The sequence below is a fragment of the Porites lutea genome, chromosome 2 (genome assembly GCF_958299795.1).
Source record: "Porites lutea chromosome 2, jaPorLute2.1, whole genome shotgun sequence".
Lineage (NCBI taxonomy): Eukaryota > Metazoa > Cnidaria > Anthozoa > Scleractinia > Poritidae > Porites > Porites lutea.
This window is the reverse complement of record NC_133202.1, coordinates 56,761,127-56,785,592: the sequence shown is the minus strand read 5'-3', so window position 1 is coordinate 56,785,592 and position 24,466 is coordinate 56,761,127. Positions and strand designations below refer to the sequence as shown.

General features: G+C 39.1%; 1 protein-coding gene and 1 pseudogene across 1 annotated transcript in view; one reads left to right on the top strand and one right to left on the bottom strand.

The window, feature by feature from the left end:
* The window catches only part of LOC140929147 (nuclear pore membrane glycoprotein 210-like), a 65,270-nt gene that overhangs the window by 16,058 nt on the left and 24,746 nt on the right, over window positions 1-24,466 (bottom strand). The window contains exons 16-30 of the mRNA XM_073379020.1: window positions 20,678-20,773; window positions 18,841-18,986; window positions 18,477-18,588; window positions 17,238-17,303; window positions 13,352-13,410; window positions 12,942-13,015; window positions 12,731-12,839; window positions 12,205-12,406; window positions 11,586-11,692; window positions 10,971-11,075; window positions 7,151-7,249; window positions 6,662-6,790; window positions 6,088-6,215; window positions 5,103-5,253; window positions 4,688-4,750 (exon numbers count right to left, since the gene is read on the bottom strand). Of these exons, the coding sequence (XP_073235121.1) occupies window positions 4,688-4,750; window positions 5,103-5,253; window positions 6,088-6,215; window positions 6,662-6,790; window positions 7,151-7,249; window positions 10,971-11,075; window positions 11,586-11,692; window positions 12,205-12,406; window positions 12,731-12,839; window positions 12,942-13,015; window positions 13,352-13,410; window positions 17,238-17,303; window positions 18,477-18,588; window positions 18,841-18,986; window positions 20,678-20,773 (1,646 nt within the window). The remainder of the gene's footprint in view (window positions 1-4,687; window positions 4,751-5,102; window positions 5,254-6,087; window positions 6,216-6,661; window positions 6,791-7,150; window positions 7,250-10,970; window positions 11,076-11,585; window positions 11,693-12,204; window positions 12,407-12,730; window positions 12,840-12,941; window positions 13,016-13,351; window positions 13,411-17,237; window positions 17,304-18,476; window positions 18,589-18,840; window positions 18,987-20,677; window positions 20,774-24,466) is intronic.
* LOC140929150 (uncharacterized) lies at window positions 13,735-16,427 on the top strand (annotated as a pseudogene).

The following is a 24,466-nucleotide window of genomic DNA, read 5'->3' as shown; positions in this document are numbered from 1 at the left end:
GATTCTTTTATTAATCATAACTATAACAAAATTGTCAAATCTGATTGGCTATCAACTGCCCTGATTTCAGCCTTAATTGGACATTTAATTGGCCCCGCAGGGCCGGAACCTGAGGAGGCACCCTAATGTCCCCCGCGTAAAGAAGAATTATCGTATCGTCTTACTGTTAGTCCGGGCTGTTAGTATGCGAAACTTTCCCCATTTGATGAAACTATCCTCGCACGGTGGTCCCGGTTAATTTTCAGCATGTGCGCCTGGCTCAGCAACTGCGCATCGCGCAAACTGGGTTTGTCAACGAGTCGCATTCGCCGAATTGTGTTGCACACAAGCACAACAAGTGGCTCCAAATCCTCGCCAAGGAAGATTTTCCACCGAAACTCCTCTAGAGCGAGAACGCCGACTTCAAATTCAGCGTGAACAACGAAGGAGAAGACGTCAACAAGAAACCGCGGAGTAGAAGGAACATCGATGAGCACAGCGAAGGCAACGCCGACAACAACAGACAGAGGAACAGGAGATTGGAATCAAAGGAATTATGATCGTTTTACACTGTCGAAAACCCAGATTTCTTAGTTTGCCGGTTTCCCCGCAGATATATAGATCAAAGTCTGCAAAGTTTCAGCTCCGTATTACGGCCCGAATAATAATAATTTGCAGGCGAACTGCACCGGGCCATATTTGTTCTTTGTTTTTTGTCTTTTTCTAAATGCGGGCGGCGAAATAATGCTAAATCTGCTTTTCAATACACTATTAACAATAACACTACATAATACGCAAAAAAGAAGAAGAAGAAGAAAAGAAAGAACAACGTATGGACCTTTAACACGATATTCGCGGTTGGTCACTCGTCCAGTTCGTAACCCCAACCGACAGGGCTTAACTTGAGTGCCGTTACCAAACCGAGTTTCGCGAAGGTTATTGCGAGATACATATTTCTATAGAGTTAAAAAGTTATTCAGCAGTACTGCAATTGTTTGGTATTAAAGAACTTGATTTGTCAGACACAAATCAGCAACGTGGATCGACAGAACTTTGAACTGGTTTTGTCAACGTGGATCGACAAACTCGATTCAAACCACATCAGGAATAGCTCAAATTTCTAAAAACCCTGTCAAAGATAAGAAAGGTGCTAACGTAAAATAACCGGGTTTTGTTCTATATTAAGGTATTCAGGGTTTAATAAACAGTGGTCCATGTGTTTTTAGGGTTAGTTTATTGGGAAATCCCGATTATTTTATTTGATACAAGGACATGCCAGAAAAAATGAACTGGGAAATATCTCAAAGGTGAGAAACTTGAAACAGTGGTCCATGTTTTTGTAGGGTTAGTTTATTGCGATCATGTATATCAGTTGCGTTCGACGTTGCGTTCGAGAATGTCACACTCGAAGCCAAAGCATCCGTTCGACACATTAGTTATAGGAAATTTAGTTACAAATCGATAATTAAAGATGGTTTTGCTGCTTAACACGCGTTCTATTACATTTGCAGTGTTGGTTGAACTCATTATGAGATGTATAAAAAACAATTGTCCATCCTAGGCATGTCATGTATGAGGATTTTCATTAACCCAGGAAACAAAGTGTAATAATTGAGAAAACACAAAAGAGAACAAAAGAATTACACTCAGAAACTCTAATACGAAAACTGCATTTCAAAGGTTCGTGGCAAATACATGGACAACCACAAGGAGTCTTCATTCGGGTTTTAAAAGGTCGGGGGCAGATTTAGTGACAACTATAACTAGTAGGACAGTACGCGCCATCACGCGCGCGCTTAAATGGCTTTTTTTTTCACTGCTAGCAAAACAAAATTTCGAATTTCTTGTGTTTTGATTTAAAAAATAGCCTATTATATCACAAATTTTGTTAAAGTTACGATTAATTGGTAACAGAACTTCGTGTCGTCCAATTCGGTCTGTAATCATACTCGTGATTAAACAAATCGGACTCCCGCTAAGCGGTCGTCCGATTTTGTTAATCACTCGTATGATTACAGACCGAATTGGACTCCACTCAGTCCTGTTACCATTACTAATTAAAATAATTTAAAATAACACAAAATGAAACCAATCGTTGATTATTTTCCACTGTTCATACAGTAGGAGTAAATATCCCGAATACAAGTTTGTCTCCATTTGAAGCAAGATGACATGAATGAAATACATTGAATATTTGAACAAAGGAAATGACACTGAGATCCATAAATTAATAATTCATTTCTTTTGTTTTATTTTCCTCAGCCTTGGAGCCGAGTATTAATTTTGATAATTCGAAATTGGCCAAGTATAGTCAGAAAAATTATAGTGGTCAGTCATCGTCATAAGACAGGTGAGTAAACTATTGAATGAAGGTCAAAAGACTAATTAAAAGTATCTTCATCTTTTTCTTGGAGGTAACTTAAGTAATTTAAAAGAACCTTTTTATTTTATGTCAAGGATCAGAGGGAATCTTCAAAGTTTAGCTCTGCAAGGAGCATGGCGTTTACAGAATAGTAGACGTGTTTCTTTTTTCAATTTCGGAGCTGTCCCACAACTTCAAATCTGATTTTACAGAAGCACCCCAAACTTCACTGTTGTAGGTTACATTGGTTGAAGCATTGTATCAAACCCTTTACATGCAAAAGAAGGTTCAGCTTACTAAAATCAGCGTGGCGTCTTAAACTAAATAACGCCGCATTAAGTACAGGTGTTCAAGCCGAAGTGTAAAATTTCCAGAAGAAGGGATGCAAGTCTTGTACACGTCTATTATTTCATTACCTATGTGAAAAACATATAACATTTTAGCGCATCTTTGAAAAACCATTTTCTTGGTTTTAAGCATCCAGGAGTTACTACAAGAAGAGTAAGTGATTACGCACATTTTGTAATATTATCGTGATAATAGAATTGAGTCCTTTGCAGAAAAAAGAGAGTTGATTTTGGTGCTATTTTGTAGCAGAAACGGATCAGATAACATATTATTGAACGAAAACGCTCAGTTACTAACATATAGGTTAAAGAGCAGAGGACTTAAACTGCAACCTTTACGCACACCTCTACTGAATCGAAAAGACCGCGACTGGCTATTTTCAAGCAGATAGATAACTTTATTCATACACGGTATTTCCATCAGTATTAAATATAACAGCTACCTACCTATAATTCTAAGTTCAAAATTAAAGGAAAAAAATACAAAAAAAAAACCCAAAAAAACCAAAATGCTTTTCATTTAAAGAACAAGAAAACGCTTACAGGAGCATTCAGGTCTCGCCTGCTTGGAGATTAGATCGAGAAATGGGGAGGCGATTAATTCTACAAGAAACACGATTTACTCGCTAAAGGTTTTTTACTTCCTCCTTTATCGACGTCGATACTTTTTATTTGTTTCTGAATTGATTTAGTACGCGTGTTAGCGACGCCCAAAAATACCTCTGCGGTAGCAGCCTATACGCGCGTATATAGATACACGAAAATTCAAGGGCCTCGATTCCAGAGTAATTACATCATTGCCAGATATCGAAAAAGTGATTTACATGGCACGTCATTTGAATCGCCGAAAATAAATCGCACGCTCATCACAAGACTCATTTGCACACAGTGAACGTTTAAAACACCCGACCAACGCAATTTTTCTAATTAAGATTCTTATCTTTTTTCGACCACTTAGTAGTGTTCCCTTGCTCCAAAGTAATCGACGCTTTCAAGCGACAGAATTCGTGGACCGACACGTTTCGGAGAAGCTCTAAATTTAATCTCTCCTAAGCTTTTCTTCGCAAAACGTACGTGGCTTTGATCGCGCAAAGATTCTTAGTTCCAGTTTCCACGGTCTCCGCAAGGACGCCTGGCACAATGACCTGCCCTTTGTGTCCCAAAAATCCCGGGGGGGGATACTTCCAGAAAAATTGGGAGGAGTGACCGGCACGCTTCTTGAAACCCTTACCCTATTTCAGACCAAGATCTGTGATCTTCCCTACCCTGTTTCAGACCTGATCAAAATTTGATACCCTATTTCAGACCTGAAGCCCTGGAGCCCGGCGCGTGACCGGAGCGCGTGACAAGCTGTTACGGCACGTACACGGCAGTTGGCGTAAACATTAAAAGGGAAATGGTCTTATCTCCAAATGATGAAGAAGTAGCTAATTCTTCCAAAAAAAAAAAACCCAATTCAAGACGAGTGCACAAACCATACCCTGGTCGAAATTGATACCCTGTTTCAGACCAAAACAGCTAAAAAACATACCCTTTGGCGCGGCATATGCCTATATGGCCTACACAAGGGAATACCCCCCGAGGCGAAAACTCGTTGCAGATTATGAGTCCAGCTGCTTACGCAAGCGAGACTTATAATACTTAAAAATTTACTTAAGACTGTGGCGACTTAGTTTTAAAGGCACGATTTGAATTTAAGTATAATGTTTTAGGGGTTCTTTCAGACACTAACAAGCTTGCATAGAAGTCAGTCGTGCCACACAGAATCAAATGTTTTCTCATAGTACCTAGATAATTACAATTACAAATTCCACTCCAAATTTGAGCAGTCACTTTCGGAAACAGAGATTGATTGTTTTAGTGGTTTTTTGGTAATTTTTAATATCCACACAATCCTCATAAGATCAAAAGACGGATAGATCAAAAGTCAAGTAAAACGTCACGTTTTTGAATGAATGTAACAAAACTGGTAAAGAAAGTAAACTTAAAACTGTATTACCTGAAATGAGGCTCCGCGAATGAGCACAACAACTCTTGGATCCAGACGTAACGGTGCAAAAACCTATCGCCAAAAAACACAGTATGGACCAAAATGTATGTAATGCTAATATGAACAATTGCTCAAAGCCAAGACCAGTACAGAACAGAGATGTGTGCAAGCATGCTCCAAGGGAACTAACGTATGAAGGGGGGGGGGGGGGGGGGGAGGAGGGGGAAGACGCAGGAAGAAGTATCAAGTATGGGGTGATGTAACTGTCACTCCGTGTGAAACGCCCTGAAAAGAAACGTTTAGACTACCCCACGTGGGTTTTATTCCCTCGGTAACATTTGCTTAGTAAAGTAAGTAAAACGAGTGCAAAATCGACCTTAAACCTAACATTAGATCCGTCATTCGCTCTCCTTAGCTGACGTACCTGAATATCCCTAGGTCTGCTTGTAGCACTTCCCTTCCCTGTGGCAGACGCTGTAAAAGTGAGGCTTGCGGTGCCAAGGGACAAGCCTCTGACGGCGAAGTAGGCAGTGTCACGATTGATCACCTTGTCTTCCTCCAATTCAAAAACTCGCCTAGAGGGTGGAGGCGTAAAAATATTAGAGTTTGGAAAAAGGAAAGGGAGCCCAACACGGACTTATCAGTTACCCATTTTTTTAAAGGAAATACATGTCACACCATATTTCATTCATACCTTTGTAAAATGTTCAGGGCATAAAAATAATCATAAAAAAATCTATTTTCTTTTAACTTACAATACATAAAAGCCTTCATTTTCAAAAAACCTCGTAAGGGCTTTTAGCTGGATGGCTTATAATCGTTTGGGTAAATGGTTAGAAATCCCGTGAGATGGTAAGAAATATAGCTGACGCAAACCTTCAGTTACACCAAAAGACATTTTCGATTTACTGGTACGAATGATTTACGTATAAAGTCAAAGTCAAAGTCAAAGTTACAAATATAATTGTAGCTGTAACCTATTTGACTTGAGTAGTATAGTAGGGATGTTTTACTCCTCCTTTTTAAATGGGAACTTATTTGTTTGAAGTGGAATAAATTCAGGCCGATGACGTCGTAGCCGTTTGCTTAGGGAGGTCCTGCGATTGACGTATTTCTAGCAGCAAGTTTTCTTCTTTTTTAAAACGCAAGTAAAAATTCCATGGGTACAGCTTTAGCTGATTGCCAGAAAGAAGGATTTCAATAGCATGAGTTGCGGTGTTCTTCTTGACGTAATGTGGTCTATCCTTTCAAATTTGACAATAATTGTCAAATTAAATCTCTACCAATCCGCATATGCATCGACGTTTTTGACGCAGAAATTCAAATTCCTCTCGACGCAACCTTTCGTTTCCTTCCACTCCCCCACTCCCTCCCCGCCCAGATAGGTTGCTCACCAGCGGGCACCGTACCTGATGCTTAATATGTCCGGAGAGAAGTGCGGTGTTAATGAAAGGAATCTGAGGCTTCCCAGTAATAATGGTGAGCCCAAAACATCCAAAAGCTGCAGTCTGAGTTTCTCTGATGAAAATATCTCAATCTGTTATGGAAAGCAAAACAATGATAGGTTATGGTTTTCTGTTGTGGTGGCCTGTGGTATAATGGAAATATAAGAGACGCGTACTGAACAAGTTTCTGAGGAGGAGTTGGTAAGGCTTCTCTGTCTGGGGTGCTATATATTCGCTCAAAGCTGGGATTCTTTCTCTTGAATAAAAATGTGTTTCTTCAGGCAGTCTTTCGTCCCAATTCCAAAGCTTGTTATGAAAAAAACAATAAGAAAGCTGAAACAAACAGTTCAAAACAGCAGACCTGAAACGAGAGTTAATGTGGAATTCCTCAGCTGCTGATTCAAAGAGGCTTTCCATCACAAGCTTTGCCATGGTTTATTTATTTTTTAAGGGTCACAGGCTCCCCTCTCCCAGAACCACACTGAACCATACGCCCCCCCCCACCCACCCCACCCAGGCACTAACAGGCCTGTTGTACCTTGTTTACAACATTGACATCCACCCCATACAGGTCTGACACTTGCACGTGTAATGTAGCGGGAACAGTGGAGTCCAGGCACAAGTCGTGTACTGTTACTGTGAACAGTCCCTCAGATCGTGGTATCACCTGTGAAAAGGAAACCGATTGATTATATCCGACTCTGCTATTATTCATCCACTATACAAGTGTGACAAAGCAGCACGTCTCATTCTGAATTGAACCACAATTGAAATGAGGGCCACTAGTTATTCAGTTGAAGTATTGTGCCGTGTTACCCTCGTTAAATAAAGTTGATTATTATTATTATTATTATTATTATTATTATTATTATTGTTATTATTACAAGAAAAGTCATGAAATATACAGTCGATACCACTGTAGCTTAAGGCTTTAACTTATGAAGAACACTGAAAACAATTTAGACAAAGGCCCCGATATATTGGTCTCGACGTGAAAAGGCAGCAATTTCCCAGTTCGTTCACTTACCAGCAGTTCACTCTTGCCTTGGTAATCAACTTTGGCGATAGTATTACTGCTTCCTTTAACAGCAAAGCGACCTGAGCCTCCATCAATGCGAAACACGGCCTAGAAGCGGATAAAACCATCGTCCAATCTACAAGCTGTTCACTTAATGCACCATATATTATAATATTTTTGATAAACATAATAAAAGTAATTGTTGTAGAGGAGGAGGAGAAGGAAGAGGAGGCACCCCCTTATATGCCCTGTGTGCACTTATTAAGATTTACTAAGATTTTCCGTTGGTAATGTCATGGGCTTTGGCTATAGTAATAATAATAATAATAATAATGACAATAATAATGGTTTATTAACAGATCCACTGGGTGGCTCTTCCCTGTTAAAGTACATCAATTACAATTAAAAAAATAAATCAAATTAAGTTGTTTACAACTTAAGCAATATACAATTAAAAGTAGAAGCAGGATTAAAAGAATCGAAAATACAGTAAAACTAACTAATCACTCTGTACTCAGTTACATAAAAAATTCCTTGAAAGTCTTAAAAAGGTTCTGTAATCTTTACAGTTTCTCATAGTTTCTGGTAAATTGTTAAATAGCTTCGAAGCATTATCTTGGAAAGTGCCTTTTTCGGTCGGGACCACTAATCTAGCTGAATTGCTTGAGCGCAGTTCCTTGAGGCATTCCTGTTTTATTATTTTAAAATAATCTGGCCAAGTCTCAGTGTTATGCAAAACTTTAAAGCATGATTTCAGGAGGTTCAAATCTCTTTTCTCATTGATTGGAAGCCATCCGATTTTAAGTGCATCCCGAAAGTTCTCAACATACTGACCGAGTACAAAACTTGCGGCAGCAAATTGAACTGGTTGCAAACGGCGAAGTAAGAATTGTGGTAGAGGGTAGAAAACAAGATCGGCATAATCTAGCTTTGACGAAATCAATGTTTCTGCTAGCTGCTTTCTAAGCTCATATTTGGCAAGATAGTTCAGTTTTCTTTGTATTGATAGAGTAGCGTAGCATCCAGATACCGTGTGCTTGATGTGATCGTCTCACTTTAGATGTTCATTGATGTGAACTCCAGGTAGTTTGCAAGACTTAATGCGTTCTAGTTTATAAATACTGACTGCGATGTTAGGACCATACTCGTCAAGGTGATGTACTCTGGACATCTGCGGGGGGGATGGAATCATAACCTTGGTTTAGTCGTTGTTAAAGGCGAAGGTACTCTCCTTAGACAAGACACTTAGTTTATTAATTTATTGGTAGATAGCGTTTCTACAGTTATCTCGGCTATATATCGGCTTCCTTGCCATAACCATTTCCAACATTTGTAAAATAGAATAGTAAATATCCCCTTTAATACATATGTATATTTTTTAATTTATTATGTTTTGTGAATCGTAAATATACAGTTAATAATTAATGGCAAAATAGATAAATGAATGAAATGAAAGCGAGATATCTGGACTAATTATCTGTCTGACTATAACAAAGTGCTGGCATCTAACCAGAGCGGAGGAGGCAAGCACCCCTTAGGATTACCAAAGTTGATGTACCTCCCAAGGAAGCTTGGAGGAAGAGGTCTAAAGTCAGTGGAGAAAGAAAATAAACTGACCAAGATCGGGGCGGCGTTAAGCTGTACGGTAATCCAGACCCTGCAATGCAAGTGGTTAGAAGGTATGAAGAGAACGCTGAGGACAATGATCGACGGGCGTGAATTAAAGATGCCAGGAAATATACCTGTCTCTTCGACGTCCTTTTTGATCTATAAATGAAAGGCCACACAGCAAACTGCAATGTATTTCGTTTACACCATATGGAGGAGAAAAACTTAACCCTAAAGGGTTCTCAACTTCTCAAGGATGTTTTTCAATTTTTTTCCATTTTCCACACCAAACAAAATAACTTCATTGTTGTTTATTCTTTTTGGTCCACAATAACGTGTGCAATTCCCAAATCTCAAAAACTTTAGGCTGTATTGAACCAAACGAAGAAAGGAAAAAAGTTTTGATTTTTGCCCAAAGTTAACCTTAGCCAAAGAGCCCATTCATTCTCTGAATGAAAACGTTTACTGCACGTTTGAGCGCAAGGTGATCTTCTTGTTTGATATTCTCTACAACCCCGAATTTGTCAGAGGATCGTTGCTTGATCCTGCTGATCCTTGCTTAATTAAATGTTTAGCGTCAATAACCTTGGACGTAGGTATCACTCCGGGGTCAGACCTCTCTTGAATGTAATTTGGTCAGATGTCTCCACTCCTTGTTTTGTTTTCGCTACTATCGGTGTATTCCACCACGAGCTCAGTCTTTTTGGCTGTCCTGACAGACGTGCAATCTATAAGCAAATATTTCCCACGTTCCGCTACACCTTTCCTTAGCCCCTCTCTGGTCCCACTGCATCCCCGTATAAGCAGGCGGTGAACCACTTGTACAGGGTGTGCAGGTACGTAATTGGTCGTTGACTGTCACTTGTGAACTCCCCAGGCATGAGAATTAGGGTGGTCTTTCCCTCAGTGAACCATAATGGAACTGCATGGATCGCTTGACCAATAGTTTGGAAACATTCTGCCACACCCTTATGAAGATGTCCCGCTTTCTTCTACCAATTATTGGCAATTCGGTCTGGGCCGGGAGCGCTCTAGTTCTTTTTTCTTAGCGATCACTTTCACGGCTTGGGTGCGGTCCAGCTCAAACTTTCTCGCTGTTGGCGCAGGCACAGTATCACTGCTAACTTTATGAACCTCAGGGAGGTAGGGTGTCACATGATTCCCAGTTCCCTTTTCCTTCCAAGAGGGCCCTCCAGTATTCCGTAGAAACCTCGATATTATCAAATACATTCCTGTCTTCTCTTCTCACCCGCTCAGCGATGATTTTCTTAAAATCAGCGTACAGCCTGCCAGGGTCCGACTCAGACTATTTATTTACACTCTTTGCCTCCTATCAAGACTTCCATCTCAAAAACCTCCTCTTACGCTTTCTTAAATTGGATTTCTCGTACTCCATATAATCAACTAAATCTGCCGCAGAAATGATGCTTCATTCTCGTAATAGCTTTTTCTGTTCTTGATGCCTTTCTTTGTTAACTTCCCGTTTGTTCTTATTTTGTCCAATTCTGCTTGAACTGTTGACAGATTTTTCCTGATTTCACGCGCTGGGTCCCGTAGCTTTCTTTCGTTGCCATTTCTGAGCCTCTCCTGTTCTCTTGGGAAATTATTTTTTCCCCTTCTCCAGCCTTTGCAGAGGAGAAAGGCAATCACCGCTGAGAATAGTACGCAATTTGTAATCCAAAGGAGGGTAAAAGGATCCTGTTCCAGACTGACATTATTTTTATGTGTCATTAAATCACGAATTGCTATGTGTACCTTAGCAATATTTGTGACTGTTGCTTTTTCCCATGTCCTTATATTTAAGGTACGATTGGAGTAATCTTCAGAGAGTTCTTTCACAGATTCTAATATCGGGCGTGCCATGTTTAAAATGACATCAGCAACCGCTTTAACGATTACACACTCCGTTTCCTCTGGAAACTCGACTTTCGCAAAATGATGTAAATTCTACTCTGAATCGTTTTCTTCGCTTAAATTTGAATTAATTGAATTCGGATGACTTCCATTTCTTCGTTAAAACTTGATCAATCTCGTCTTCCATATCTTCTTTTTCCGACTACACTTCTTTTAATTATATCATTAACACTTCCCAGTTTTCTACCCAGCGTGGATGCTTGATCTCTTACATTTTGACGTCATCTGTGATCCATAACTGACAGAATGGAATCTAATTCTTAATTAAATAACGGTGCTTTTACCTAGACAACCGAAATGAATGTACCTGATTCTCTGGGTGATTCAGAATTGACGCTGCCGGTGGAACAAGTTTTCTCTCAGGCACTAACAACAACTTCAATCGTCCAGTGAGTGCAAAATTCGCTGGTTCCTGTGAGCAGATAAAAAACAGCTTAGCATTCGGATCATCGATCTCCTGTGGAGACCCATCAAGAGGATTGGCAAAAGCTGGATAAAGAAAAAAAAACTAGCTTTGCCATCAGAGAAAAATATCACATGGGTGACAAAGAGGACTTGCATGACTTGACGCCTGTTTACATGGAAGTGGGGGACCCCAGGTAGGTGAGGTACCCGCTTAGGTGGGGTAACCCGCCTGTCCATATAATCTCACATTTAATTTGATGACGTTTACATGATAGGTGGGGTGACCCGCCGCATGTTACCTCACCTACCTGGGGTCCCCATGTAAACAGGCCCTCAGTGTGCTCGTGTTGATGTAACAAGGCAAGAAATTTGTTAACAAGATAATACAGCAACACACATGTGTTCATACATTACAATACTACAGCAATACTTTCTTTTGCTTATGCTTGAGTTACCAGCCACAACACTAAGTGTTTTCTATCAAGAGCTTCTTCAACTGCTAAACTAAAATTCAAACCTTTAATTCCTGTCCACACCATCTGAGAGTGTCACATTCATATCCTCCAACAGATGCCTGAATAACCACTCCACCCATCCTGTCACTCAAACTTACAGTCTGATACGCTAAACAAATGAAAGTATTAGTATCATTCATATTGCTTTAAATGAAACCTCAACTTCTACGTCAAAGGATGCAATCCTCTACGTGTAAGTATGAGTGTGAGTAAGTTCAATCCATAATCCTTTTCCCCAGTAACAAGCAAACAAGGTTATGAACAATGACAAATGAATTTCAAACAACCCACTATATGACTTTTTTCGGTTTTTGTCAGATATTGATGATGGTAATGGCGTAGGTAATGTCGGATGGTAGCTATATTCTATTGCCAGTTGCTTCTCATCTCCTCTCCAAAGTAGGCGTTCTTTACGCTCGCTTTTACCTTATGAGCAATATCTCTCAGCAATCTCTGCTAAGCCAAGCGAAGAGAGCCGAGAAAAAGGGCTTGTCCGCAGGCTGGGTCCCATTCATTTGGGATGATAGAACAATTTGAAGTGCTAAAAGAACGTCTGCAAAAGGACGACAATACTCTACATGAGAGGTCCTTTTTCGGTACAGAAACAAATGTGTTGCTTACATATGGCTTTTCGTAGGTCTTCATCTTTCTTGTATGTGACAAACATCATTTTCACAGAACTGGTTTTGTCCACGAATTCCGCCAGAGAGCGATCACTGGTCGTCCACACCACAGTTAGTGAGGTAAAATTGTCAAAGGATCGCCCAAGTGAGTCACGCAAGTGGGCAATTAAATTTAAATGCTGGTTGTTTCGAACGTGGATCTAAGAAAAATGGGATGCAAGAAATAATATTTTTTGTTATGATAGACTCTGTGGATAGTCAAGCAAGAGTGATCATATTGAAAGAATAAATAGTAAAGAGTAAATATAAAAAAATAAAGAGTGCACTCTTTTTAAAAAAAGTCGGCTTTACAAAAGAAAGTTACGGCTTTGAGTTCTACCGTGCATAGTTTTTCTGATTGTTTTAATGATTTTGACTTTAGTTTTAGTTTTAACACGACCACAACAGCTCTGCTGTATTTTTTTCGGTCTATATATAAACGCTATTAGACAACCTCCGCAAAAAACTCTAAGATTCAATTGTACCTCTTTATTTGAGTTGACACAGTTTTCTGGAGAAAGTTGTCGCCCTTCGACAGTCGGCAGTTTAATGTCAGGAACAATGGTTAGTGATGCAGGTTCCATGCATGCAAACCTAAAAAAAAAAATTATCGAGTGACTTCAGAAGTTTTGCGACAATACTCCACACTAAGACTGCACTTTTTCTTTGTTCAGCGGTTTAACAGCACAACCTCACCTGATCTTCACAGAAGAGCTTGCAGGATAAGGATTCTTTGGAGTTGGTCTATTTCCAATTTTTACTGTCAAAACCTAAACATGGATGGATATGCACTTAGCAATAAATTCACAGTAGATAAACCTAGTTAACGTCCAGGAGAACGAATCTGCTATTGCTCAATAGCATCATTGCTTTGTAACAATTAGAATGATTACTTCAATCAACACAGAGCCATTGTTGGTTTTCGTCAGTTTACTTTTTTTTTTTCTTATACGTTTTGTTTAGCAGTACACGTACGTGACAAGAGAGCCGGACTAAATTCAGCTTTTGGCGTTTAATTCCTTCAACTGAAATTTACCCTTGGCTAAAGTTTACGTGTGTGTAATTCACTTAAGGTTGACAAAACTCTTGTGCTACAGCGTTCTCACCTGCTCACCCAATTTTCGACAGAAGATGCTAAAATAGTGGTACGATCCACTGCCGTCAGCTGCAAGAAATTGCATTAATTTCAATGATACGTTGCTACAATACCACGGAATTTGTTACTAATAAGCACTTGACAGTACTCCGCACAGGTAAACGTATTATAAGGGTTTTTAAAACTTAACACAGTAAAATCACGGATAAAAAACGTTTCGACCGATCTTCGGTCATTTTCAAGTAGGTAAAAAGTTAAAAAAATTAGCATATATATGTGTAAGGTGCAAAAATATGTTAAAAACTATAAAAATGTTAAAGAATGAAGGATCCTGTGTAGTCGTAATGGATAAGGAAGAATACCTTCGTCTACTAGGTGAAGTGTCCATAAATGATGCCACTAAATTTCGATTGGTTGAGACCGACAAGTAGCGGAAGAACACCCAAGCAATATCATCCGCTTCTCCGGAAAGAAAAAGAGTTAGAGTCAATCGTACGCCGAATTCTACCCACTTCAGTTGCAGATTCTGCCCGTCCATCAGGCACTAGACTAGCTCATCTCTATGGTCTACCCAATACCCATGAGAAAGTGTTTGCTATGCGACCTATATTATCAGCTACACAGACTTACAACTACGCCTTGGCAAAATGGCTTCATGTAAAACTCAAACCACTTTCCACTAATCAGTACACTATAACTAACGCTTTCGACTTTATGAATGAAATCCAGCAGCTGTCGATCAACAACGGTGATATCCTAGTTTCCTACGATGTTTCCTTCCCTGTTTACCAAGGTGCCTTTGGAGGAAACCAAACAACTACTCAGTGATAAGGCTTTCACGAACAATTGGTTCAATTAAAAGTACCAACTTCATCTCAGTAGACAAGACCTTGTCGATCTTCTTAGAGTAGCAACTAAAGATCAACATGTTATTTTCAGCTGCAGGAACAAACAGACGGTGTCGCTATGGGATCCCAACTTGATCCTTTACTCACTAATGTGTTTGTGTAGCATTGAAGAAAGATTGGAGCAGGAAGGCAAGATACCCACATAATCGGGCGATTTGTTGATGACAGACTGACCGTTACGCAAAACAATACATCTGCGAAGAATCTTCTTGAGGCTCTCAACCAGTGGCACTCCTTCGTTATATGCACCATGGAGATTGAAAGCATGGTACGCTCCCTTCCTGGGCACCCAGCTCCTCAACAGATCTTCACATGAGGAGAACAAAGTCTATGTCAAGCCCACGAACAGTAGCCTCTTGTTACATTACAAGAGTCATGTAGACGTTTGAAATAGACAAATGCATATCTGAGACTGAAACGTTCGTATGTGGAGTGCCTCAAGGCTCTGTACTTGGACCCTTGCTACTTTTGTTATTTATTAATGACATCCATAAATCTTCCAAGGAATTCACTTTTTATGTGTTCGCAGATGATACAAGTCTAACCTATGCAAATGACAACTTACGCACTCTTGAACTGTCAACAATGAGCTTGAGAAAGTAAGTGAATGTCATTTTTCATTTTCATTTTTTTTTTCTGTCATTTTTCGTCCGCGCCAAAAAAGAATACCTTTCATTCCTAAAGTTAAGATTTTTAATCGAACTTTAAATACTCGAGTAATTCTAAAGATGAAGGACTTTGTTAAATATTTGGGTATAGTGATTGATTCTGAACTACCATGGAAGCATCATATTGACTCTATCTGTCACAAAATTAGTAGATCGGTTGGAATAATTGTTAAAATGAGGCATTACATTCCACAGCATCTTCTTTTGAATTTACATCATGCACTTTTTGCTCCAGTCTTTGTTCTTTCAACAGTTAAGCTATTTAATGTATGACGTTTATGCTAAGACAGCTCCTAAACGTCTTCTCGATAAGTTTGCGAAAAACAATACAAAACATCATTATAATACGCCATTATCTACAAAAGAATGTTTCTCTGTAAAATTCTCTGGACCTGAAAAAATTATAAACTCTTTAACTAGAATTGCTGTGTTTATTTGCAATTCTATTCCACTTTCTGTTAAGACTCTCAACATATCTAATTTTCGTAAAAAATTAAATCACTACTCCTTAATGTGCTGGTAATGAAGATAATTATTTGAATGTTAATTATTTAATAGAATACTTTATGAAGTTAACCTGATATGTTGTATATACCTCCAGTTGTAATTTTAGTCTTTTTCAAACAACAAAATACCCTGTACTTGAATTTATATGTACGGTGTTTCTTTTTGTATGTTACTGTATTTCTTTTCTTTTTTCCTATGTAGTTAAATAACGTCTTTATTTAAAGTCGTGTCCTGCCTAGATTAGCATTATAGCTATTTGCAGGACATTAAGTATTGTAACTTTATATTTCTTTAAATAAATACATTGTTGTTGTTGTTTAGACGTTCGGTACAAGCGGGCGTTACTAAGAACTATGCTTGATCGTGCTTTCCGACTTTCGTCCAACTGGACGTATTTCTCCGGAGAATGCGATCGTCGTAAATTGCTTTTTTACGGCTTAAGTACCCTGGCAAACTCGGTAACTCTACTATCTCACGCTTTATTGCCACAAACATTTCTGATCAACCTGTTTCATCGCCCGCGGCTGTTTCTGATTCATCTAACCCTGTTCGTGTTATTTTACCATTTAGAGACCAGTCCTCAGCTGACAGTGTTCGACCTCAAGTTCAGAATTTGAGTCACACAGTTCACACGACCGTGTCTCTAGTGTTTGTCGGCCAAAAGATTGAGCGCGATCTTAAAATGCGAGAAGCTAAGCCACCTCTTGTCAACCAGCAATGTCTTGTTTGCAAATTTGAATGTGACCTGTGCGATGCAGGTTATGTAGGTTACGCATCTCGCCACGTACACCAGCGAATTGAGGAACACAGAAGCACAAGTTCATCCGTCGGCCAGCACTCTCGTGTTAAACATTCTTCGGGCGCCTAAAGATTTTAGTAATAATTTTAGCATTTTAGAGAGGTGTAAAAGCAAATGTTTGAAAGGTTTTTTATTAATGAACTGAGACCTAGTCTCAATGTACAGTCAGACTCAATTCGTGCTAAAGTTTTTAAATAGCTCTTTTAATTAGATTCCAAAGACCAAAGATCGGTCGAAACGTCGTTTTTTACCCGTGATTTAAACTCGTTGCCCTCATTATTACAGGATTCGAATTTCATTAAGACGTGATTGTAAAAAAAAAACAACACAAAACAAAACGGCATTAACAATTAAGTGACCGACAGTTGATAGAAACATACACTATTAAAAACAACATTTGCATTTTTGAACATAAGTTTTATCAGTCATATTATAAGAAATTTACTAGATGCTTCCAATTACTAAATAAGCAAGTCAAAGCTTACAAACTGGATAATAATAATAATAATAATAATAATAATAGTTTATAAATTTACTATAGCGCCTCTTAACATATAAATGATCAAAAGCGCTTTACAGTCATACTAATTAAAATTTATAAAATGAATCTATGATGGATAAAACCGATAAAAAGCAAAAATAATATTAAAAATACATAAATAACATAAAATAAAATGAAATGAAATCAAGTTAAATCTACGTAAAAGCTAATCCAAAAAGATATGCTTTGACTTGTCTCCTAAAGCGCACAGTAATCCAATAACACGGATATGCGCGGGAAGGCTGTTTCACAATCAGAATGTAGGGGCGGCAGCGGAAAACGATCTGGCTTCTTAAGTTGCCAACATACACCCCTTGGGATGTTCTCACTGAATATAAAGAACAGGTCCTAATGCTAACTAAATCGCTGATGTAGCTGGGTGGCAACCAACGAAGAGTGATGATCCCAAAGGTGTCTGTCGTAGAGAGTGTATCCTTGTTACACAATACAAACATGTTAATGACTTCACTTACCAGGGAAATCTTCAGTGTGATCGTTACCAATAAATACCTGTTCTGCTTTATCTGCTTCTGGGAAAACTGGTGAATATCGAAGGATAGAAAATTTCATTTAATTATTGACTGTCAAACCTAGCTCACATCTAATCTAACCGTTACTACGGTCCTACATATAGAGAGAACCTTGGTGGAGCTAATGGTATCGCTCTATGACCAAAAATAGCCAGAAAAGGCCGTTAATTAAATATAGAGGTGTAAATGATGAGGTGCTTTGAGCAAAACCTGCTGACAAGAAATAAATAAGGTTACCCGATTACCATCTTTCCAATATATATCTATATATATATATATATATATATATATATATATATATATAGTGTAGTGTGTGCCTGGACACACCTAATCATTATAAATAAATAAATAAAAAAATTCGTTATTGTAATGAACTTAAAACAAATCTTATTTTACAACAATTACAAAGATACTAATATTAACAGCGATAAGAAGAGATGCTCAGTTCTCTTATAACGAATTTAAAAAGGTGACTATGAGGCCTTAGCATTACCTGCCATCTAATAAAAAAAAATTAAGAATAACACGAAGTACAAAACTGATATAATTGAAATAACCCTATATTTACGCTAGGCTGTTTTTGTAAAAGTTAAGAATCCCAACTGTCAAATTTTTCCTTTGCTTAACAGGCAAGTGAGGCCGGATAATCAGGCAGTTTATAAGAAGACACTTGGCGCTTTTTGCGTCCCGTTATTAAGTCTAATAGGGTTCGATTTAGAGATACATATTAAAACAAAAAGCAACGATATAAAAGAAACTTGACTTTTCGATGGCTTCATTTCATCATTATGAAAAGATAACAAATTAACATGATTTGTGGAAATATATATAGAAAAAGAAAGTGCGAAAAGTGCATGTAAAATTTAAGCGTGAAAATGGACAAATAACAATTAAATAAAGAGTTTCGCATGGATGAAGTCGGCTTGAGTGTCTAGCGTGCGTCTTTTGTGTCGGATGATTAACATCTCGAAAATCAGACGCTCTAGTTTCCTGCGGCATTTCTTCAGAATTTTTATTTCTCCGAGGTTTACCCGCTTTACCTGTTTAAAATCCTCAAGAAATACCGAGGGAAAGTCGAATGTCTGTTTTTGGAGATGTTAAGTTATTAAGTCACAGCATCTAATAGTGACAGTCCTTTGCTTTGTACTATTTTTATTATTGAATCACGTGCTTAAGTCTCACCATCCTCATAATAACTAGAAGTATCCGTAATCCAAGGCAGAGGTCCACCGTCCAACATCAGATTTTTTGCGGAACACAAAGAAACTACACCAACCTCAAGTGGGTCAAGAACCTAAATTTCATACAAGTGCAATTAGGAAAAATGTTAATCAACTAAGCTACCACAGCACAGCTAATACAATCCCTCTTGAAATCTGCCAGTTACTGTATTTACTAGAAAGTGTACAACAAAGCACTTGAGAAGAAAAAGAGGAAAGGAAGAGTTTGTAGATAAAACTTTTGGATTGTATTTTATCAAAAAACATTCAAAACAATTTTCAGTTGACATATCCTTCGCACAATCTAACTCCTTGTTTGTACTTACCTTGAGGGCATGGTAGGCTCCAACAGTTATGGCAGCCTTAAGTATGATATCATTGTATTGGTATGTAACAGTCAATGTTGTGAATCCAGAGCGAAGGGCAAGGAGCTTAACAGACATGCAACTACCAGCAGTAATCTCATAATGACCTAAAATTAATAAGCATGGAGAACGGAAGTCACCAGATTGTTTGTTTAACCAAAGAGTGTCAATGGCTCTGAGGGATCTGGCTTTTACCTTCAGAATAAAAAATCCTCCTTTAACATGGTAATATAGCAATACTTTTGTTGGGCAATTAAACAAGCAACAGGACAGGGTTCTCCAAAAGCACTAGCGACCATCAAAAAATGATGCCTTGTTGCCATGAACTGATGGAAGCACCAGCCACTCAAAGAAAACAATTTTCAAAGTGTGATATCATCCATCTTATTGCTGGTTTTCCGTGTCACGCCATTCAAAATAGATCAAAATAAAAATCAAAACCATTCTATAGATAAAGTCCAGAATCTGGGAAATGAAAGGAAGTAAATATGCAAAGACCTCCGCCAAATTTCAGGTCAGAGGAATATTTCGTATACGAGATATCCGAAAAAATGTTTTACCCAAATTTGTAGATATTTGTATGGAGACGCCATGCTGGTGCCCATCCGGATGAGCACCAACATGGCGGACGGAAGCCAACAGAAACATCTGTTCCCGAGTTTTGCTACAAAAGCGTGAATTTATTCTTCGAGGAACTCATAAACATTAAAGTTGATACTTTTTCTAATATAGATAGCAAAATTCCCTGAAATAAGTCATTTTTTTTAACCTACATGACAGCTCTCTTGGCCGTCAAGTAAATGCCGCGTCACGCGTACTCTATCACAAAACCAAGAACCCTTTTGAAGCGAAAATTTGTAAGAAATTTAGATTTCAGCTGTTCTAATACATCGTGAAAGTAAAATCTCCGTAGGATAGATAGTTTTGTAGTTTAGTGACGTCAAGTGAAAACTAACAATTTGTTTCTCTTATAAGCCCTGGGCCTATTACATCTTCGTAAGGGGTTTTAGGCTTATAACTGGAACAGAAAGAGCGCCTAGAAACAAGCTACAGCAGTGCTGATTGAATTACCTTTTGAAATTAAGCTTCAAAACGGCATAATAAATCGTTTCGATACATTTGGAGGGAGTCTTTTATCCGGGGAAAGCTTGTAATCGGATGTATTCTTTTTTGTTTACAGGCAAGATAGTCCTATAACTGGGGGACACGTATCCAGGGGGGCTTATAAGCAGCAATTTACCGTATAATATGAAACAGATGAAAATGTTAGGGGGAAATGCCATCCTCATGTTAATTTTCTCAGAGAGTCCCAAATAAAAAATTCCTGGAGGGTGACCCACTTCTACCTCACAAAGCTGTTACACCGTCATTTGATTTACTCTATTGCTGCCACTTACGGCATTTCCTATGGCTCTGGTAAAGTGAAATAATTTTGTTTAACTATTTGTCGAGAGTTCTGTCGTGAACCTCTTGATCATTTCCTTCGTTTTTATGACCAAAATGTTTGATTAGGCAGTGTAACTCTAGGGATATATTAAATGTTGATCACTCCTAGCAGTTTTGATGAACCCTGCAAGAAGAGGGGGGGGGGGGGGGGGTGGGGGGTGAGAGAGGGAAGCGCAGCTTACGGACTATTCCTGTTAATTTTTTTGAGGTTGGTTCAAAAATCCTTTCAGACAAGTTGCTACCTGACATTTCACGTTCCAATACATATCATATATACTGTTTTTTATATATTGTTTTTGCCACTTTTCCTGCAAAATATGAAACTCTAAAACATAAAGATAACACTGCTTACTGTTATCTTCCACCAGTTTAAAAATAGAGGGGTCTGAAAATGTGTATGTCACAGGCAGTGATCGGCAGTCAGTGAACACATGAAACTCTTGGCACTCTGTGGGGAAAAATGCAAACAGAAATAAAAAAAAGTAATGAGGACTAAGAGACATGATATGAAATAAATAAGAGACATGAGTCCAGGTGGAAAGAAAGTCGTGTCCGATAGCCCGGAGCTAGTGGATTTTGCTATCGGCCTGGTGATTTTTGTTCTTAACTTGCCCAACGGGTAAGTGCCGTTTTTTGGGAAGTTCAAATTACAGGATTGTAATCAATCCTGCTAATTCAAAAGGGTTTTGGGGCTAGTTGAAATGACTCGCGGGCTAGTACATGCTTAAATAATTATGCGTTAAACGTCTTGTAGGGAAAGGGTGATGGTTTTGACGGATTCAACGGCTGCCAGCGTCGATGCGGTACGATCGGGTGTTTTGGCTTTCTACTGTCCAACCAAATAACCATGGAATACCTGATTGGGAAGGGCATGGCTTGCGTAAGCATGTGAGCCAAGGGACAACACATTGAGTTTGTCATTGCCTAATGTCATACCGCGCTGGGGTATGGCACTACTGGATTTTCCCAGACTTTTTAAAAAGTCCAGTCTTAAAATGGCGGATAGTCAGAAGGAAGAAGGATAGTCAAAACGCGAAGGAAAGCATTCTTTTTCGAAGAAATATTGATCAATATTCCCTCGGAGAATCTGCCTAAGCTTAGTAAGGAAAGGATACAGTATTTCTGCCATGCCCTGAAGCTAACCTGAAGGAGCCGATACTCAACAAGTGCAAGCAATTGTTCGATGAAAAGGTCGTTCGAACCAAAGATGATTATAAATTTTGTACAGCAAAGGATCCTTTGTTTAATTCTACCCGCATCTGTAAAGTAGAGGATCACTGCAGGCAAGAACACAGATGTGATTGTGTACGTTCCGATCGTAACCTAAGAATGCTGGAGCAAAACTTAAAAGGGCAGTACAGAAGGGCTCACCTGGATTATTCCCGTCGCGGAAAAGGGAAATGTCCGTGAAAGGTACTGAGTATAATGAACTTTGTGGCGTTATGTATGTTAAACCTAGTGTTCTTAAACCACATGCAGGAGAATAAGGGACTAGTCTATACTCAGTGCATGCTAACCAAAAGGCAGATGGACGTGACATTCTTGATTGGATTACAGGGTGATTGTCAAGTTGTAAACATGCTTGTAGACCCAATAAGTTCCAAAAAGAGGCAGCTCAACAAGTGTGTCCTTGTAAGCCATTGCCATTTGACATATTATCAATGAATTTATTCATGTCTTGAGTTGTGTCTAAATTACTAGAACTGCAATGTAACTGGAAGGTACAGAATCGAACGCAGGGGCCTCACAAATAAACTATACACAATTTATCCCCTCAAGAAAAATTGCTTGAGCATCATAACATTGCTCAATGCATGAGGTCTGGTCACAGGAACCGCACTGTTACAGGGTGTTACTGGACGAGAAATGCCTCTCTTGTAAGACTGAAGTATACTTGCTTTTACCTATTGTTCAGTGAGAATTGTCTCTGGTCTGATCTTCAGGATTTTTTAATGAGACCGTACGCAGCCCTTTCACTCAGGGTCACTCTAGCGTGTTTCGCTTCTTTGGTAGTCTTTATTTTACGGTTTGTAAAAACAGGTACACCCACTCTCTTATCATTCCCCAATATTCGGTCGGATGCAGCGCCGTAATAAAAGCTAAACGCGACGGTTCTTTGTTCAAACTTTTTGTCGAACAATTAGGGAATCCTTCCCATACTTCCAAGTACCGAAAGTCTCCGATTAGACCTTTCTTTTCTCGAAGTTTTTTTATCGAAGTTCTTTATAGCAGTAAAACAACTGTTCTTTGCTGTAGAATATTAACTTCCTGGAGTAATATGGCCCTTAATATCGTTTCAACTGCACGCAGTGACCTTTGCTTTAACTCTATTTTGGAAGCCATTTTGAATCCGGAATTTAACAAGTCCGGGAAAATCCGGTTGTGCCAGGCTTCCGCGCGGTATGAAATTAGGCAATACTTGACTTTTTTGTCGCTCTGAAGGAGTTTGGTGCAGCCAAGGCAGGGGGGATCCAGAGTTTCAAGCTTGACCAGGTCTGCTGGTGTAGGTATTGCAAAATGGTTGTCTACTCATTAATCGCTGTGTGGGTGAAAAGTTGAGGCTACAAAGAGGGGTGTTGAGTATGTTTAGAAGTGCCAGGTAGACGTTGTCAGATTTCTTGGTAAGAGACTTAGCGTGCGTGACTGTTTCTGTTTTGCCATTGCTTTAGGATAAGTTGGGGGAAGTAGTGATGTGTTCAACACCACATCTGCTGGCAAAGTACTTGCACTCATGTGTATTGAATTGAGGACCATTGTATGTGAAGCAAGGAACTGAAACACCGTGGTGGGCAAAGTGTGCTTTGGTTTGATTAATCACTGTGGAGGACTGGGTGTTGAAGAGCTGGTCCAGTTCGTAAAAATCGATGTAGTGGTCGACTGTGATCAGAGTTCGTACTCTATTAAGCTCTTCAAAATCCGTAACTTCCAATGACCATTTCCATGACCTTCTCTAATTTTCCATGAACATTGCTTTACCTTTCACTTTCGAAAAGTTTCAAAACTATAGTTGTTTTACGGTATTTCTTGTCCTAACTCAGTCAGTCGGGACTTCACCAAAAAGATTGAAGTTTGCGATGTTTAATTTCTTGTCTGTGTCTTATTTTTCTTACTTTGACATCCGCAGTGTCTAATCTAACAAATATAGCATTGTCACAATGCTGGCAAGGTGCACTCGATGTGTCGGCCAAGTGTCTCAATGTGTCGGACGAGCTTCGTTTGTAGACGGCCTTAGAGATGTAGTGTTACGGGAAGAGCATCACTTTTTGAAGGTGCTTGAGTGTGACTACTAGATCCTTTTGGAAGATGGACTAAAGTGCTTGGGGGTCTGTGTGAATTGTGATACCTGATTTGCCGAGCAACCACTGGTCAAACTTGTTAAAGAATTTCACGTTAGCAAGACATTCCTTTTCAATTTGTGTGGATCGTTTGTCAGTGGGGGTGAGGTTCGTGGAGCCGTAAGCCACAGGCGACAAGGAACACTCATGATGGTGTTATCAGGGAGAATTTCGGCGGGTTGTAGTGGAACTGATTCCATACCATAGTCAGAGGAATCCACTTGAAGTACCACTGGAGCCTCCAGAATTCGCCTAAGTAGTTAATTGCTCCAACAAATCTGTGGATGTCTGGTTTGTCAATTGGGATTGTATGTTAAGAATGGGATTGACAAGAAATCTGTGGATGTCTGGTTTGTCCATTGGGATTGCATGTTGAGAATGGGATTGACAATGGTAGGGTTGGATTTGAAACCTTTGGTAGTGATGAGGAGTCTCATGAAAGTGGCTTTGCAAACAAGGAATTTCATCTTAAAAACGTTGTTTTTGACGTGGTTTTTCTGAAAATAGGGAGCTTAAGCAACTACGACGACGACCACAACGACGACTTCAAAAAACAATCAGTTTAATGATCAAAACAAAAGCTCTGCACGTGCATCACGCTTTTTAGTACATTTCTTTGACGTCCACTGCACGACTACGACGTGAAACTTCCTAATTTGCCGTTTTATGGAGGATGTGGACATACGACGACGAATTTTCCTTCCTCTTTTTGAACCTGAATGAAATCCTTAAGAATTCAACTTCATGAAAAGTCGCCTGCATTTTTTGACATATTGAACAGGTCCAAAGACGTGATTAACTTTGAA